The 18,516-nt window shown below is 41.9% G+C and overlaps 1 protein-coding gene across 1 annotated transcript; it reads left to right on the top strand.

The window, feature by feature from the left end:
• The first annotated feature begins 1,366 nt into the window (after nt 1-1,366).
• On the top strand, nt 1,367-17,257 carry TKTL1 (transketolase like 1). Its single transcript, XM_060763210.2, has 14 exons — nt 1,367-1,587; nt 4,545-4,662; nt 6,144-6,257; nt 6,838-6,935; nt 8,143-8,334; nt 8,413-8,540; nt 8,633-8,826; nt 9,660-9,824; nt 9,912-10,068; nt 12,195-12,325; nt 12,669-12,752; nt 15,323-15,419; nt 15,543-15,662; nt 16,430-17,257. Exons 1-14 carry the CDS (start codon nt 1,478-1,480, stop codon nt 16,600-16,602), a joined length of 1,881 nt encoding a protein of 626 aa, XP_060619193.1. The 5' UTR covers nt 1,367-1,477; the 3' UTR covers nt 16,603-17,257.
• The last annotated feature ends 1,259 nt before the right edge of the window (nt 17,258-18,516 follow it).

Raw genomic sequence — 18,516 nt, 5'->3', positions numbered from 1 at the left:
GTCAATTATATTACATTTCTAACAGAACAAAGCAAACAAACAGACAAAATACAAAATTTATGAGTTTGGTAGTTGATTAAATGTCCTTTGACCATTATCTGGCCACTTGGAGTGCTTCTGATGTTGCTGCAAGAAGGTCCTCCATTGTGCATGTGCCAGGGCTCAGGTTGCATTGCAGCAGGTGGTCAGTGGTTTGCTCCTCTCCACACTCGCATGTCGAGGATTCCACTTTGTAGCCCCATTTCTTAAGATTGGCTCTGCATCTTTTGGTGCCAGAGCACAGTCTGTTCAGCGCCTTTCAAGTCGCCCTGTTTTCTGTGTGCCCAGGGGGGAGTCTCTCATTGGGTATCAGCCATTGGTTGAAGTTCTGGGTTTGAGCCTGCCACTTTTGGACTCTCGCTTGCTGAGGTGTTCCAGCGAGTGTCTCTGTAGATCTTAGAAAACTATTTCTAGATTTAAGTCATTGACGTGCTGGCTGATACCCAAACAGGGGATGAGCTGAAGATGTCTCTGCCTTGGTCCTTTCACTATTGGCTGCTACTTCCCGGCGGATGTCAGGTGGTGCAATACCAGCTAAGCAGTGTAATTTCTCCAGTGATGTAGGGCGTAGACACCCCATGATAATGCGGCATGTCTCATTAAGAGCCACATCCACTGTTTTAGTGTGTGGTGAGATGTGTTCCACACTGGGCATGCATACTCAGCAGCAGAGTAGCACAGTGCAAGGGCGGATGTCTTCACTGTATCTGGTTGTGATCCCCAGGTTGTGCCAGTCAGCTTTCGTATGATATTGTTTCTAGCACTCACTTTTTGCTTGATGTTCGGGCAGTGCTTCTTGTAGGTAAGAGCACGGTCCAGAGTGACTCCCAGGTATTTGGGTGCTCTGCAATGCTCCATAAACTTATGTGGGACAAAATCAATGGAAAGCTTCAGGAGGGATGGCCTAAAATTATGATTTGGTTCCTCATAGGAAGGAGAGCGCATCAACAATAAAGGTATGCTAACTTTTCTAGGACATGCTTTCATTGGTTCTCATAATGCAAGGGCATTAACAAAGGGGGTGCCACTTGTTGCAGGAAATAGCACACTGGAGGTGGGGGTGCTTTTATTTCTTTCTGTTGCACTTTTAAAGCAGAGATCTGTGAAATCTAGCAAGGAAAAAAAAACAATTTCTGAGCGCCACCGCTTCTAAGGGTGTTGTAAAGATTCCAGGGGCAGGAGAAGCAGACCAAGGCCTGCCCCGATGCTGCTGGGAAAGGCTGGCTAGTATCATGTGAGGCGGCCCGGCCCAACCCCAGCTCAGTCAGTAGTAGCCCGCCTGCAAAGCGCGCAGGCCTTGAGCAAGCCTCGTGTGCTTGGTCACACGTGCTCGCCCCCCCTTCTGTGACCTCACTTCCTCTTACGATTGGAGCCCGGATCAAAAGAGCGGGGCAGGCTCGTCTGGCTGGCTTGAGTAGTGAGAGAACACCCAGGCGAAATGGCCAGCAGCTTCCCGAAGCCCGAGGAGAAGAGCCTGCAAGCCCTCCGGGACACAGCCAACCGCCTCCGCCTCCACTCCATCCGCGCCACTTGCGCCTCCAACTCCGGGTGAGCCGCCATGGGATGGGCCTTCCTGCCCTCCCCCTTTTCTCTAGGCCTTTCCCTTCCATTACTGGGGACTCCTGGGGTCCCGAGTATCACTGGAGGGGGGATGTTCCCGGGAGGAGAATGGACGTCTCTTCGGAGAAATCCATCTATCCATCATTCATTCATTGGAAAGGCCCACTTGCCTTCTCCTATAAAGTGTGTGATCCATCTCATACATGCGCCCCATCTCTGCACTGCCATATCATGCCCTTTAAATGCAATGTAGGCTCCTTCAATACTGCCCTATACCCCAGGATCTGATCCTAGATTATCTGCTTTAAACTGGATTATATGAGTCTCCACTGCCAGATAATCTATACAAATAAAAATGTAATGTTCGTTTGTGGGATTAACAGAACTCAAAAATCACTGGACAAATTGACACCAAATTTGGACACAAGACACCTAACAGCCCAATGTATGTCCTTCACTTGTAAAAACACTGTGAAGCAGAAGGGGCTTAAAAAGCCCCCAAAAGCTAAATGACGAAAAGCTAAACAACAGTACAGAAAAAGGGGAGAAAGAGGGAAAGAAAGAAGGAAGCATGGAAGCAAAGAGAGAAGGAAGAAAGGAAAGAGGTAGAGGAGGAAGGAAGGAGAGAAAGAGGGAGGGAAGGAAAGTTAGAGAAAGAAGGAAGGAGAGAAGGAAAGAAAAAAGGGAAAGTAGGAAGGAAAGAGGGAGGGAAGGAAGGGGGGAAGATGTAGAGAAAGAGGGGGGAAGGAAAGAGAGAAGGAAGAAAAGAGACAGCAGAAGAGAAAGAAAAAGGGCGAAGGGAGGAAAGAGATAGAGAAGGAAGGAAAAAGAGAAGGGGAGACAGGAAGGAAGGAAAGAAAGAGGGAGTGAAGAAAGGAGGGAAAGGAGGAGAGAAAGAGGGAAGGTTGGCCACAGCAAAGTGTGGTGGGATAAAGAAATTATCTGGAATCAGATCCTAGGATATAGGGGCAGTGTGGAAGGGTCCATAGGGCCCTTCCAGACAGACCCTATATCCCAGGATCTGATTCCAGGATTTCCGTTTATCCCATATTATCTGGCAGTGGAGACTCATATAATCCAGTTTAAAGCAGCAAACCAGGGATCAGATCCTGGGATATAGAGCCTGTCTGGAAGGGCCCTCAGACTCATATAATGCAGTTCACTACAGTTAAACTGCATTATTTGAGTCAATACTGATTATCTAATAATATCTATATAAATAAAATTGTAATGTTCGTTTGTGGGATTAACAGAACTCAAAAACCACTGGATGAATTGCTGCCAGATTTGGACACAATACACCTCTCAGGCCAACGAGTGTCCATCACCCCTAAAAACACACAAAATACTCAGCAGAACGGACTTAAAACCCCCCAAAATAAACTATATATACATATACACACACACTCATATACACATGCACACATACATACACACACACACATATATACACACAAGCACACACAAATATACACATACATATAAACATGCACATACACATATATTTACATATACACATATAGACATACATACATATATATACACAAGCACACACATATGTCAATATACATATACACATATAAACACAGAAATACACAAATATATACACACGTATGCACACACATGTGCACACACACATATACACCCATCTATCTATCTATGCAAACACACATATACACACACAAACAATATACACACTCACAAAACATATACACAGACTAGGCCACAGCAATGCGTGACAGGGACAGCTAGTTAATAATTATTATTATTGCAAAGATTCTGGCATAAACCAGTCAAGGGGGTCCCAGTGGTGCAGTACCTAAAGACCTTGGCCTGCACTTAAACACAATTGGTGCTGACAAAATTGCCAGCTGCAGAAGGCCACCTTACTGGGATCTGCACGCATTATTTGCCAATACATCACACAGTCCTAGACACTTGGGAAGTGTCCGACGTGTGATCCAATACAACAGCCAGCAGAGTGTCTGCTGTGGACTCATCTTGTGTTTCAAATAATTATTATATATCTATATATATCCCGCTTTATCTTTCCTGAAGGAGACTTAAAACAGCTTAATATAAAAGCATCAACACACAATTTAAAATATGCAATAAACAATATAATGCAGTTTCAAACTGTGTATTATTATTATTAGGTTTATACACTGCTTTTTCTTTCCACAAGAAGACACAAAGCGGTTTACATTACAATTTAAAATCTACAAATATACAAACATCAAAACAGAATTAAATATCATTGGTATTTTTAAAAAATGAGTTAAAATTCATAAAAATATATCCAAACGGAAAACCACAGCACCCCAGACTTGATCTTTAAAACTTTCTTTAAAAACCTTCCTGAATGAAATGGTTTTAGCCTGCCACTAGAAGGACAGCAGGGAGGGGGCCATTCTGGCTTCCCTGGAAAGAAGGGAGTTCCAGAGTCAAGGGGGTAGCTACTGAGAAGGAAGGTCCTCTCTCTCTTTCCTATTAACCAAGCTTAAAATGGAGGTAGGACCAAGATAAGGACTTCTCCTGAAGACCTCATGGCCCAGGCAGGATGTACAAGGAATGCATTCAGCCAGATTGCCTGGATCTGAGCCGTCTAAGGGTTTAAAGGGCATAACCAGCACTTTCAATTGTGTCCAGAAGCAAACTGGCAGTCAGTGAAGCTGCTGCAACAGAAGGGTTGTTCGTTCATTGCCGCCAGCTCCAGTTAGTAACCTGTAGATAGGAATCTTGCTTCTTTCACTCACTTTTGGAGAGTGATTTCTGACACTCTTTGATAGCGGGTTTGCAGTTTTCTGCTTTGCTGTGAATTCTAGGTTCAGAGAAACTTCATTAGCAGTGAGTTGAGTAGGGCTGTCACATCTGGTGTCCCCTTTCTGAGCCCATGTTGTTTCTCCCATGGACCATCAGTGTCTGTTTGCCTTCTCTCCCTGCAGACACCCCACATCATGCTGCAGTGCTGCAGAGATCATGTCTGTGCTGTTCTTCCACACCATGCGCTACAAGCCCCAGGAGCCAGGTCACCCCAGCAACGACCGCTTTGTGCTCTCCAAGGTGGGTGCACGTAGAGGGGAGATTTTTTCTGGATGAGGGAGGGACAAAACTTGGAAACAGGTTTTGCATTTTGGGCCAGAGAGCACCCAGTGCGTTACTCATACAGGTTTCCAATTCTTGAGGATGGGGCAAGACAGATATTTGGGGATCTCTCAATCTCTTTAAATTCTCCAATGCAGTTTGGTTGGTTTTCATATAGTATTTGGCCTCAAACATTTACCCTATAAACCAAATAGACTGGGGTGAGCAGCTTTAATGAGACCTCAGTTCACACTGAATTGTGAAAATTTCCTCCCAAATGAAGTAAAACCAGAAGTGGTTAGATGTCAATTTCTACTTTTGATTTTTAAATGTTATTCAAAGTGTTCAGCAGTATTAAGTGGTGATCTGTCTGTACAGAGGGTGAATATCTACTTCTCAAGACTTCCAGGAGAGTTATTTATTTATTTATATGCCGGCCTTCTCACCCAAAGGGGACTTAGAGTGGTTTACAAGATATATATACATATGATATATTATTAGCATAGTACAATATCAGTATTAAATATTACTATATTGAATTATACCATTATATTGTAATATTATTAGTAATATTACATGTAATATAAAATATATAATTATAACATCATATTATTAGTATTATATTGTATTACTTTATTATATTATACATATATTATGTATATACAATTTATTATTTTATAGTATTAGTATAGCACAGGAGTCAAGGTGGAACTGTCTCCTGGCCCCCCTCTCTTCACTCTGGCCCAGAGCAGCAGTTGGTGCTTGGGGAAGGGGTCCTCAACTGATGACATATGCAGGAGACAAGATGGAACTGTCCCGTGGACCCCTTTCCCCAAGACAAGAATGTTATTATTATTATTATTAACTTTATTTGTACCCCGCTAGCATCTCCCGAAGGACTCGATGCGGCTTACATAGGCCAAGGCCTCAAAACACAACACAACAATACAACACCTAAAGCAAATTTAAAAACAGTTAAGACAATATTAACAAGCAATAAACAATACATCAAGACACTATAAAACTGGTGAATGTTAGTGAATTGCTACATAAAAGATATATAAGTAAAATAACTCTTCTAAAGGGTAGACTTTGGTCATGAGAGGGTTATAGGGGAAATACAAAGGAAGCACACCCATAGTCAGAAGGGTTTAATAATTCCTTAATAAGTAGATTTATTTTATTCAAAAGACAGATGCATCCCTTGTAATACCTAAACATGGTCTCTAGAAGCATTGTGGACCTATGTTAATCTCATGTGTTGGCATGAGATTAACATAATGGCCAGTTGGTCTGTTTCTGGGCTTATTGTGGCCAGGATGGTTCTTTGCAGAGACAGATTCCTCCATTTTGCCAGGAAAAGGGTAGTTGAGAGGATGCCAAGGGTGCCTTGGGAAGGGCTTCATTGCCTGAGCTATAATCTCCATGATGTTGATACCTGCTTTGTTTTTATCTGACAGGGCCATGCTGCGCCTGTGCTCTATGCTGCATGGGCTGAAGCTGGTTACATCAAAGAGCCAGAGCTCCTGAAACTACGGAAAATAGACTGTGATTTGGAAGGCCACCCAACCCCGGTAAATGCTTAGCTTAGAGCAGCACTTCCTAACTGTGAAGTCTTTGACAAATGATGCTGCTGGTCATTTACAGGGCTGTGTTATATTGCTGTCTTGGAATGATGCTGGATGAAATGCACATAGGAAGAAAGTTGCTTACATGAATTGATTTAATATTTTTGGCTGCAGTTTCTAATACATCTTACTAATATTATTAACTGGTTTTGTATATTTTAATTGTTGTTTGAGGATATTATTCATGACTAAGTTAGTTTGAAGATCAGGAGATATCAGAAAAGTAGAACTTAAATGTCATGATAGTCTTGATATTGCTTGTTCATTATGAGCACTCCTATTTTTCTAATGCATTACAATGAAGAAACATAGTCAACTAGATATTGCAGCAATAGGTCTTGAATACTAGTTCGGTTACTTAAGTAGGTTCATGTGTATGTTGCTGAAGTGGAATGCTTAAATATTCCCTGAGTATTTGTATAGAGATGTGAATTGTATCCTCATCTGTGCAAGAAAAACAACAGGTTTCTTTGAGTGTAATCTGTCTGAAATGGCTAACATATGATGGTGTTCCTTCCCTTAACAGAGGCTGCCTTTTGTGGATGTGGCCACTGGTTCACTAGGACAGGGCCTGGGAGCTGCCTGTGGAATGGCCTATGCAGGCAAATACTTTGATAAAGCCAGGTGAGCTTTATCAAACCTACTAACAAATCTGCAAAGAGTGGACAATTTTGAGAAGCTGTGAGAGCATGTTGGCTTACATAGTGAATATGTGGGAATTAGTAGAAATTGACAAATTAACAGAATAAGTCACTGGACACATTCTTGGAAGAATAGAAACCATTTTATCAATCTGTGGGAATGGGAAAGACTTTTTGTGCAGGTTTGGAAACATAAAATTTTGTGATATTCACTTGTAAATGTTGAAACAAGCAGAAGTAAACAATCATCTATATATATAAATCTGAAGGAAAGAACCGAAAGAGAGAAGGAAGGAAAAAAAGAGACAGCAGAAGAGAAAGAAAAAGGGGGGAGGAAGGAAAGAGATAGAGAAGGAAAGACGGGAAGGAAGGAAAGAAGGAAGAAAGAGAAAGGGAGGTAAAGAAAAAGGGGGAAGAAAGGAAAGTAAGAGAAAGAAGGAAGAAGAAAAGGAAAGATGGAAGGAAAAATAAGAGAGACAGCAGAAGAGAAAGAAAAAGGGGGAAGGAAGGAAAGAGGTAGAGAAGGATGAAATAAGAGAAAGAGGGAGGGAAAGAAAAGGGGGAAAGAAGGAAGGAAGTAGAGAAGGAAAGAAAAAAGGGAATGAAGGAAGGAAAGGGAGTGAAGGAAGGGGGAAGATGTAGAGAAAGAGGGAGGGAAGGAAAGAGAGACAGCAGAAGAGAAAGAAAAAGGGAAGGAAGGAAAGAGATGGAGAAGGAAGAGGAGAAGGAAAGATGGGAAGGAAGGAGGGAAAGAAGGAGAGAAAGAGGGAAGGTTGGCCACAGCAAATAAAAAGTGAAAGAAGGAAGGAAACATGGAGGGAAGAAAGGAGGCAAAGGAAGAAAGGGGGAGGGAATGAAGGAAAGAGAGAAGGTACCTCTCTTTCATAATAGACCAGATATCTACTTCTACTATGAAAAGATTTACTATAGGCCACAGCAACGCGTGGCAGGGTACAGCTAGCTGGATATAAAATGGAAGAAAAAAAAGGTTAAATTTATAAAATTCTTTTTGTGTGTTTTTTTGTTTTCATTTTTTAATTTAAATATTGGTGTGGGGGTGCTACCCACTTCTTGTGTTGACTTTCACATGAAGTTCAGCAGTGTTAAGAAAAAACAATATGAGTTGTTAAAGGTACCTATCTTTTTTCCCTTTGCTTTATTGGATTCTGATGTGGTATACTCTTTCTCAGTTATCGAGTGTATTGCTTGATGGGTGATGGTGAATCCTCAGAGGGATCTGTGTGGGAAGCCCTTCAGTTTGGATTTCATTACAAACTGGACAATCTGGTGGCCATCTTTGATGTCAACCGGCTAGGGCAGAGTGAAGCAGCACCGTTAAAGCATGACACCGATATGTACCGCAAGCGCTGTGAAGCCTTTGGGTAAGTGCTTCCAATGGCTTTTCCTCTTGTTCAGGCAAGGAGCCTGCTTCTAGTGCCAATCATTCTCTTTTCTTCTAGATGGAATACCTATGTTGTGGATGGTCATAATGTTGAAGAACTCTGCCGGGCCCTGTGGCAAGCAAGTCAACAGAAAGGGAAGCCTACAGCTATTGTGGCCAAAACTTTCAAAGGACGAGGAATTTCAGGTAAATTTGGATCCCTGGTCATAAGGGTGGTGATAGAAGAGGGCTTGCATTGGCATTACATGATAGTACCTGCTAAATTTTCTTTGTCTCAGGTGTGGAAGATGCTGACAACTGGCATGGAAAGCCCATGCCAAAGGACAAAGTGGAATCTATCCTCAACTCTATTCAGAGCCAAATCCAGACTAATAAAGTCTTGTCTATCCAACCACCTGCTCAAGATGTGCCAGAAGTCAACTATAAGGATATCAAGATGCCCTCTCCTCCTGCCTTCAAAATTGGGGAAAAGGTCAGTTGCTCCAGATTCTCATCTTCAGCCTCAAATGTTATTGTCATATTAATGACTTGCACCTTTTTGGATATTTTTTTCATTACTTGTATACCAGAAAGAGCTCCTCAATTCCCAACGTCATCGTGTATGTGTGTGCATGTACTGTATATATGTTTAATAACAAAAAATATGTTTATGTGTTTGCTTCTTCCATGTGAAAAGCATTGCTTTGGGAGTTTTGGTTATGAAGAAGGTTGACCATCAATACTTGAGTATTTTGCCTTGCAGACCTAGGTCTCTCTTTCTCTACATCTTTTTCATCTAGAGTGGACAAAGTTTGGCTCTGATATTGCAATGCTTCCTTCTCATGATTATTTTTTTGAGTTGCTGGAAGGCCTTTTTTTTGTATGGTCATGAGATGGTGTGAATGGCTTTTCCTGGAAACTTCCATGAGCAGCAATTCACTTTTTAAATAGGTTTAACATAAGAAAACTGATTGTTCAATCTGCAGAAATAGATTCTCTATTTCTAGTTTTTGTTATTTTGGCAATATGTGGCTCCCAAATGTGTCCGGTGGCTAAAAAATGGCTGTCAGGTTCATTATGATTATTCAGTTCCCAAGGGTTCTCTTCACATCTTCATAATTCCAGTCTGATGGCAGCTCTTTCCAGTTTAAAATCCAGAATAATATTCAAATTACGTATGTTTTATACAAGTTAGGAAAAACTGTGCATAACAACCAATACCAAATTTGTAAATAGAAATGCTGTCCTCACCAACTGGTGTGTCCCATTGCTCTGTAGCAAATTACATGTGTCATGCAGTGTAATTGGCTTCCTTTGTCTCCCCAGGTGGCCACCCGGAAAGCCTATGGTTTAGCACTGGCAAAGTTAGGAAAAGCTAACTCCCGTGTGGTAGCCATGGATGGTGACACTAAGAACTCTACTTTCTCTGAACTCTTCAAGCAAGCTCATCCTGAACGCTATATAGAGTGCTTTATTGCTGAGCAGAATATGGTGAGTTTCAAAATTTGAATACAGTCTGTAGTGGGTGATTTGTTTGTTAGCTTGTTTTAAATAAGAATACATTTTCTTGTGCTGCAGGTCAGTGTAGCCCTGGGCTGTGCTGCTAGGAACCGTACCATTGCATTTGCCAGCACCTTTGCTGCTTTTTTTACTCGGGCATTTGACCAGATCAGGATGGGAGCCATCTCCCAAACAAATATAAACCTTTGTGGATCACACTGTGGAGTTTCTATTGGTATGTATGGCTTAATGCATTTGTTGTTGTTCATTCGTTCAGTCGTTTCCGACTCTTTGTGACTTCATGGACCAGTCCACGCCAGAGCTCCCTGTTGGTCGTCACCCCCCTCCCCCCCCCCAGCTCTTTCAAGGTCAAGCCAGTCACTTCAAGGATACCATCCATCCATCTTGCCCTTGGTCGACCCCTCTTCCTTTTTCCTTCCATTTTCCCCAGCATCATTGTCTTCTCTAAGCTTTCCTTTCTTCTCATGATGTGGCCAAAAAACTTCATCTTGACCTCTACTGTTCTTCCCTCCAATGAGCAGTCGGGCTTTATTTCTTGAAGTGTGGACTGGTTGGGTCTTCTCGCAGTCCAAGGCACTCTCAGAACTTTCCTCCAGCACCACAGTTCAAAAGCATCTATCTTCCTTCGCTTAGCCTTCCCTATGGTCTAGCTCTCACATCCGTAGATGACTATGGCGAATACCATTGCTTTAACTATGCTGATCTTTGTTGCCAGTGTGATGGCTTAATGTATAACACCTGTATTTTTTTAATTATTATATTTAAAGCAAGGTATTCAGTCCCCCAACATGATTTTTGCTGTCTTTAAGTGAGACCTTCCCTCAGTTCTCCCACCCAGGTTTATGTGTGTTGAGGTATTTGCTTTATTCCTCTTCCAGTCTCTTTCATCTTTTTTACCTTCTGGAATTGTGGTACTCAAAGTCCTGATCCATGAACCATGCTGCTCCCAGAAAGAAAGAAAAAACTGTACCCAAATGATCTAGCTCTCTCAATAATAGGAAGCCCTCTACATCAGATAGTCTGAGAAGCACTGGTCTAAATTAGTTGAGCAGCAATGTAGAGTAAATCTGTATATTGCCCAAACACGTTTCTGGAGACATGGCTTTGGACCATGAAAATAAATCCTGTGTGATATGTTTACTTTAATATTGAACGGTAAAAGAAGACAGCATTATATAGTGGTTTCCATGTTGGACTATTAGAGACTAAGGTTTAAATCTTCATTTACCCATAGAAGCCTGCTGGGTAGCTTTAGGCAAGTCTCATTTTCTTAGTCATAGGAAATAATAATCAATGGAAAACCCTTCTCTGAATCAATATTACCAAGAAAACCCTATGAGAGGATTGCTGTACATTCGAGTCTAGTTGCAAGTACATAACAACAAATCAGAGCCACAGTTATCAGTCTGGTTTATGGTTCAAATGTTTGGGCTAGAACTCTGGGTTTTTGTATTGTATTGCTTTTATAATGCTGTTTTAAATGTTTTAATGGTATATTGTGGATTGTTATGGCATCAAATTGCTGTCAATTTGTAAGCTGCCTTAAGTTGCCTTTGGCCTTGAGAAAGGTGGGATAGAAATATTGCAAATACATAAATAAATAAATATGAGTGGCTTGCCATCAGACTGTAGAGCTTCAACAGCTGAATATACAGTATTTATTTATTATTTATTTACAGTATTTATATTCCGCCCTTCTCATCCTGCAGGGGACTCAGGGCGGATTACAATGTACACAAATATGACAAACATTCAGTGCCAAAGACACACAACAGATATAGACAGTCAGAGGCTATTTAACTTTTCTGGCCGCCAGGGGAGCTGTCACTTTCATCGTCCATCTGCGACACTTCCGCATACCCCACATGCTTTGCTGGAGTTTTTTTTATGGCCTTGTAAATTAGTTAAATTAGCCTCCCCACACATAGGTGGTACCTAATTTTCCTACTTGACAGATGCAACTGTCTTTCGGGTTGCAAAGGTCGACAACAAGCTACACAATTGGTCGGAAGCTCACTCTGACCCGGGCTGGCTTCGAATTCATGACCTTTTGGTCAAAAGTGATCTTAATGCAGCTGACACTCAGCCAGCTGCGCCACAGCAATAAACACCTGTCTCTTCCGATGGGCTTATCCAGATGATTTTAAAATTAAGAATTTTAAATTGTGTGTTGACTGTTTTAATATGCATCAATTTTTTTAAACCAATGTTTTAACTGGTAAATGTGCTATGTATTTTATCTGATGATCCATGTTATATTTCAATACATGGTTGTTCCCCACCTTGACCTGTGGTGATGAGTTATATGGTTTTCTCTTCCGTGTTGGTCTCCCTCACTAGGTGAGGATGGACCTTCTCAGATGGCCTTGGAAGACATAGCCATGTTCAGAACCATTCCAGGCTGCACTGTGTTCTACCCAAGTGATGCCGTTTCCACTGAACATGCTGTTTGCCTGGCTGCCAATACCAAGGTATGTGTATAAAAGAACTACTTCTCTACCTCCCAAAAAGTAAGGGTATTTCACATTTGAAAGCAGCTTCTGAGATAATCCTATGCAGGTTTTCAGTTTTAATTTTCTTTCTGGTTTCTTGCTTTTATATTTGAGAGCCATTCTGTGATTAGTAACTCTCCTAAAAAAGTTTTAAGTGATTACTGCTTCCATGTGACCTCCAATGTCCATATACTTTCCGTGCTTACAGAGCCTTTCGTATTTACCATGTCACCTATGCCCCTAGGATGTGTCTTGCCATGGGATCTCAGTGCTGTGTTTGGTGTTGTGCTTGTCCTCTGAACTGTGTTTTGTTGCTTCTCAGGGGATATGCTTCATTCGAACCAGCCGTCCAGAGACTCCCACCCTGTACCCTCCGGAAGAAAAGTTTGAGATTGGCCACGCCAAGGTAAAGGGCTATAATCTCTCCTACACAAGAAAAAGTTGAGCATTAGAATTAAATAATATGTTCTCCAGGTCTGCTCTGGGCTTGGAATTAGAAGGACATAACATATAAAGAATAGATCCCTAATTTCTAATACTTTGGTTCAAAGCGTGGTATTTATTTATTTATTTATTTATTTTTATCCCGCTTTTCTCCCATGGGTGGGACAGAAATTACATAATATAAAAATTAAAACAAAAACATGATAAGCCAAATACACAAATTGCAATGTGGATGCAATGTTAGCACCTATATAAGATTTTTTCTGCTGCTTCCATTGCCACGGAATATGCTCTTAAATAAGCTCTATATCGTGCTCGGTCAGACTTGCTATGGGTCTGACACCAGCAATGCCCCAGCCTCTGTCTCTCTCGCTTCATTGCCTCCAGCTCCTCGTTATACCAAGTTGCTGGTTTGGCTTTGCAAGATGAGAGGGGGTGCCTGGAAGTGATTGTGTCAACTCCCCTAGTCATTTCTCTATTCCAGAGGGCTTCAAAAGAACCACCTATCTCCGTGGCAGGACAATCCCCAAGATCCGTCAGGAAGCTGTCGGGTTCCATAAGCCTCCTGGGGCGGACTTTCTTAATTGGTCCTCAAATCTGCAGAGGTCAGGGGCAGCAGTGTGGTGATGATTAGTCCATGACAATGGTACTGTAGATAGATCATCTTCCTCCCATCCCATAGAAAAGACAATGTCCAACGTATGTCTAGCTGCATGGGTTGGGCCAGATACTTTTTGGGACAGCCCCATCATTGTCATGGCCACCATGAGGTCTTGAGCCACTCCTGACAGGGCAGACTCAGCATAGACGTTGAAATCCCCAAGCACAATAAGCCATTGGGATTCCAACGCCAGGCCGAAACCACTCCGGTCAGCTCAGGTAAGGCGACTGTAGTGCAGCAAGGTGGGCGGTACGCTAACAGAAATCACCATTATGTCCCAGCAACCCATCTGCTAATAGACACATTTGAACCCGGATGATTGTGGGATGGGGCACCTGGTCAGGGAGATGGAATCCCTATAGACTATTGCTACCCCCCTCCCTGCCCTCTGGGCCTAGCCTGCTGCTGTCTGGAGAACCCTGGAGGACAGAGCCAGGAGAGATTTATTCCCCCAGCCTCATCCAACCAAGTAGGAGCTCCTGGTGACGCAGTGGGTTAAACCCCTGTCCTGGCAGAACTGAAACCCAACAGGTCACAGGTTCACATCTGGGGAGAACGCGGATGAGCTCCCTATATCAACTCCAGCTCCTCATGCAGGGACATGAGAGAAGCCTCTCACAAGGATGGTAAAAACATCCAAGTATCCCCTGAGCAACGTCTTGCAGACAGCCAATTCTCTCATACCAGAAGCGACTTGCAGTTTCTCAAGTCACTCCTGACACGACAAAAAAAAATCCAACCAAGTCTCCGTAATACAAACTAGGTTGGCATTCTCATCCAGGATCAAGTCCCGGATGGTGGTTGTTTTGCCATTAACCAATTTGGCATTGAGCAGCAACAGATTAAGCCCAGAGAGTAGAAGAAGTTTTGCCTTTTTTTTTTTTGAGCAACAGTTATCCTAAATGTACATGAACAAGTGTGGCATCACTAGATTTTTACTTCAATTGTATAAGTTTGGCTTTCATGTATATTATTTTAACCACACTCTTACTTAGAACATGGTCCCAACGAAGTCTTATTTAGCAGATGCTAGATAGTAATTAGGGCCAGTTTAGTAAACTCTTCTGACCAGCAGTACAGTAATTATCATATTCTGCAGCAAAGTCTAAAAGCCTGTCTTGTTTGCCAAGCCCGCAAATTCAGATCCCACCAAAAAGAACACTACACCTACTATTGAATAACGATGTATATATGTTGGTCACTAGATGGCAGAGGACTGACATTACTTGGACAAATAACCATGAAATTACTAAGAGAGGCCAAAGGCATTCCGCAGCCATTGGATCTTTCCAGCTAAGCTTGGAGTCTGGTTTCTGTTGTTTCCAGCTGTAGAGATAACGCACAGGATCTTGTGTCAAGCTTCTGGAGAAGAATGTTAGGTTGTATTCAGGCAGATTCTGAAACAGGATGTGGTCTAATTGGGGCATTTGTACAGTGTTTTGGATGGCACAAGAAATATTTTCTGTGAGCCCAATAAATCCTAAGTAAATATCTTGTTTTTTAAAAAGCTGCCCTGACCTTCAGCACAAAATCATTCCAGGAAGCAAAAATATAAGACATTTGTAACACTTTGTTATTGGACTAAATAAAGCTGGGAAGTACCTTGAATTTATGCCTTTTATACATGTAATAATGTCTTTTATTCCACATGAGGGCCTGGAACTTAACATATAAATTCACCCAGTAGATGAATAAAAAACAGTTGTTTTACATTTACAGCTCATCTGAAGACAGGATTTAGTCTAATATTGAATACTATCCTTCTTGAATTCTAGCATATCATTTTGCTTAACATTAGGGAATAGCCATAGTTGTTCCTCTGTCATGTTGGTATGTCTGCAAATACGGTTTCCCTTGTATATCTTTTATAGGTTGTACGTAAGAATGATGCTGATAAGGTGACAGTTATTGGAGCAGGTGTTACGCTCCATGAAGCCCTTGCAGCTGCTGATGAGCTGGCAAAACAAGGTAAGAGACTGCAGGAATGTTACAGATTACAAATATCACTGGACATCGGGTATTGGTTTAACCCTGAGCCCTACCCCTGCAGCTTCATGTTGCATCCTTCATTGGTGTTTTTCTTTCTCTTAGGCATTCATATCCGGGTAATTGACCCCTTTACTATCAAGCCCTTGGATGCTAACACCATAATTTCCAATGCCAGAGCTACAGGAGGCCGGATCATTACTGTTGAGGATCATTATAAAGAAGGTAAGCCGTGGAGTAGTGTCAGGCAGGACTGGGTGAAGCTGATTTGGTTTTGTGGCCATAGGGCCAAGATGCTTGTGAAGAGATCTTGCCTCACTAAATTTTGTCATATTTTGCTTTGTGGTCCAGAAGGATTTTGTTTCCACAGCTTGCAGTTGAGCAGGTGTAGCTACAAGTAGATTTGTGGAATTTGTTGCCCTGCTCTTTCAAGCACCCAACAGTCATAACAATGCAGAACATACTATAGAAATGTTTTGCTTTTTATGTAGAGTAAAAATATGATATATATTACAACCATTCATCAATGTTAGCCTATAAACTGCAGGTTTGCTTTGACTAATGAATGGATATTAGTTAGTTTACTACTCAAGGGTCAATAACATTGTCTTTTCCACATACATTTATATCCCTACAAACCTAAAGCCACATAGGGTTGACCTTAAGTTGATAATGGCTAGATGTGTTTCTGCTGGGAAAGTCATTTGTGTCATTTGTGAATCTATGTTGCTTTTAGGCTACAGCCGAAAGAAAGAGGCAAGTTTTCCTGAAGTTTGAAGATTTATCAAAAATATGGTTTTGAAAGGCAGGCTGCCTGCTTTGTTGTCTTATGATTGTGCAAAACTGTACACTGTACAAATACATTAGCAATTATAATACGTGACTGGAGTCAATTTGACAATGCATATCTATGATGCAGTTAATCAACTTGACCCAAGCTTGCTGTGTAGAAAGTTCCTAACTGAAATCAACTGTTCTCTCTATCTCTCTAGGAGGTATTGGTGATGCAGTGGCATCAGCTGTCTCTGGAGAACCTAGTATCTTAGTCCAGAGCCTGGCTGTGTCAGGAGTGCCACGGAGTGGAAAACCAGATGAGCTCCTGGATCTTTTTGGGATTAGCGCAAAGAAGATTATAGCAGCTGTGAAGAGCACCTTTGCCAACTGATACAATTGTCAGGTTTTAGGTAGAAGGTTCCAGTGACAGCAACATGAAAAATGGGTTTGAGGAAATGTGAGTCTATTATTTTTCTGGCAGCAAAATTTATAGCATCCTTTCCCTTTGTGACTAAGAAATCATCTGATATTCCATTTATGATTTCTATCAATATGCTGCTGTTAACATCCCAGAATAAGGCTTTGACCTTACTTTGAGTTTAAATGTAGATTTAAAAAATAGCTCTGGTTATATTCCAACACCTTTCCCCACAATTAACATGCCAGTCTTAATCTATTTGCATATTAACTGAGCCTAAAAACCTCCTGGCAAATTTATGTGGACCAAGTAGCGTATGTCTTACCTGAATTGGTTGTCACCTGCTGCTGTGCCTGGCGCCTACCCTACTTGGTGTTCCTCTCTCAGACCTGTCATTCCAAGGCCATGTTGGGTAGACATTTCCATGGGTGGTTTCCTAGCAGGAGATAGTGATACATAATTAGTACTTGGTGCAGAATGCAACTGGTTCCTACAGCAATGTTCTTTGTAATATGAGTAATATTGTCTTAGAACTGAATGTGACCAAGATAATTTTTGCTTGTTATATGTGTACTGTGTTGTTGTTAACAGTATACAGCTAACAAATCAGTAAAGAACTTCGCAAGTCTCTGTGGATGATTTCTTAAGTAATAGGAAAAGGAGGAAATTATTCAGGAGCTTGAATACACTACATACTGTATTGCATTACTTGGGAGTGGATGATAAAAACATCAAATCATCTGGGCGTCCCCTGGGCAACATCCTTGCAGACGGCCAATTCTCTCAACACCAGAAGCGACTAGCCGTTTCTCAAGTCGCTCCTGACACAACAAAAAATAAGAAAACTTGGGAGTGGTGCAAGGTGGTTCACAAAGCTAGAGCCCTGTGTTTTTTTTCTTTCCCTTCATATGGAAAAATTAATATCCAGATCCAGGCAACATATTTTATTTCTCCCATTGTCTGTTTCTGATAGGGAAATATGATGCTATTGCAGGTTCAGTCTTATTCAGAGAATGAGGATGGACCTTATGTGGATCTTTATTGTGTTCTGGGATCATTTGCTTTTGGCCTCAACACCTGTATTTTGTATAAGGCTGGGGTGAAAATTGCTGGAAGAAATATTAACAACCTTAGATATGCAGACGACACCACTTTGATGGCCGAAAGCGAGGAGGAGTTGAGGAGCCTTCTAATCAAGGTGAAAGAAGAAAGTGCAAAAGTTGGGTTGCAGTTAAACATTAAAAAAAAGATTATGGCTACAAGAATGATTGACAACTGGGAAATAGAGGGAGAAAACGTGGAGGCAGTGCCAAACTTTGTATTTCTAGCTGCAGACTCAGTCTCCAGCCAGGAAATCAGGAGACGCTTACTTCTTGGGAGGAGAGCAATGACCAATCTCGATAAAATAGTGAAGAGTAGAGACATCATACAGGCAATGAAGATCCGCACAGTTAAAGCAATGGTATTCCCCATAGTCACCTATGGATGTGAGAGCTGGACCATAGGGAAGGCTGAGCGAAGGAAGATAGATGCTTTTGAACTGTGGTGCTGGAGGAAAGTTCTGAGAGTGCCTTGGACTGCGAGAAGAGCCAATCAGTCCATACTTCAGGAAATCAAGCCCGACTGCTCATTGGAGGGAAGGCTATTAGAGGCAAAGATGAAGTACTTTGGCCACATCATGAGAAGAAAGGAAAGCTTAGAGAAGACTAAGATGCTGGGGAAAATGGAAGGAAAAAGGAAGAGGGGCCGACCAAGGGTAAGATGGATGGATGGGATCCTTGAAGTGACTGGATTGATCTTGAAGGAGCTGGGGGTGGTGACGGCTGACAGGGAGTTCTGGTGTGGACTGGTCCATGAAGTCACGAAGAGTCAGAAATGACTGAACGA

This window comes from Anolis sagrei, chromosome 2 (assembly GCF_037176765.1).
Source record: "Anolis sagrei isolate rAnoSag1 chromosome 2, rAnoSag1.mat, whole genome shotgun sequence".
NCBI lineage: Eukaryota > Metazoa > Chordata > Lepidosauria > Squamata > Dactyloidae > Anolis > Anolis sagrei.
The sequence above is the reverse complement of the archived record's forward strand: the minus strand, read 5'-3'. Positions and strand labels throughout refer to the sequence as shown.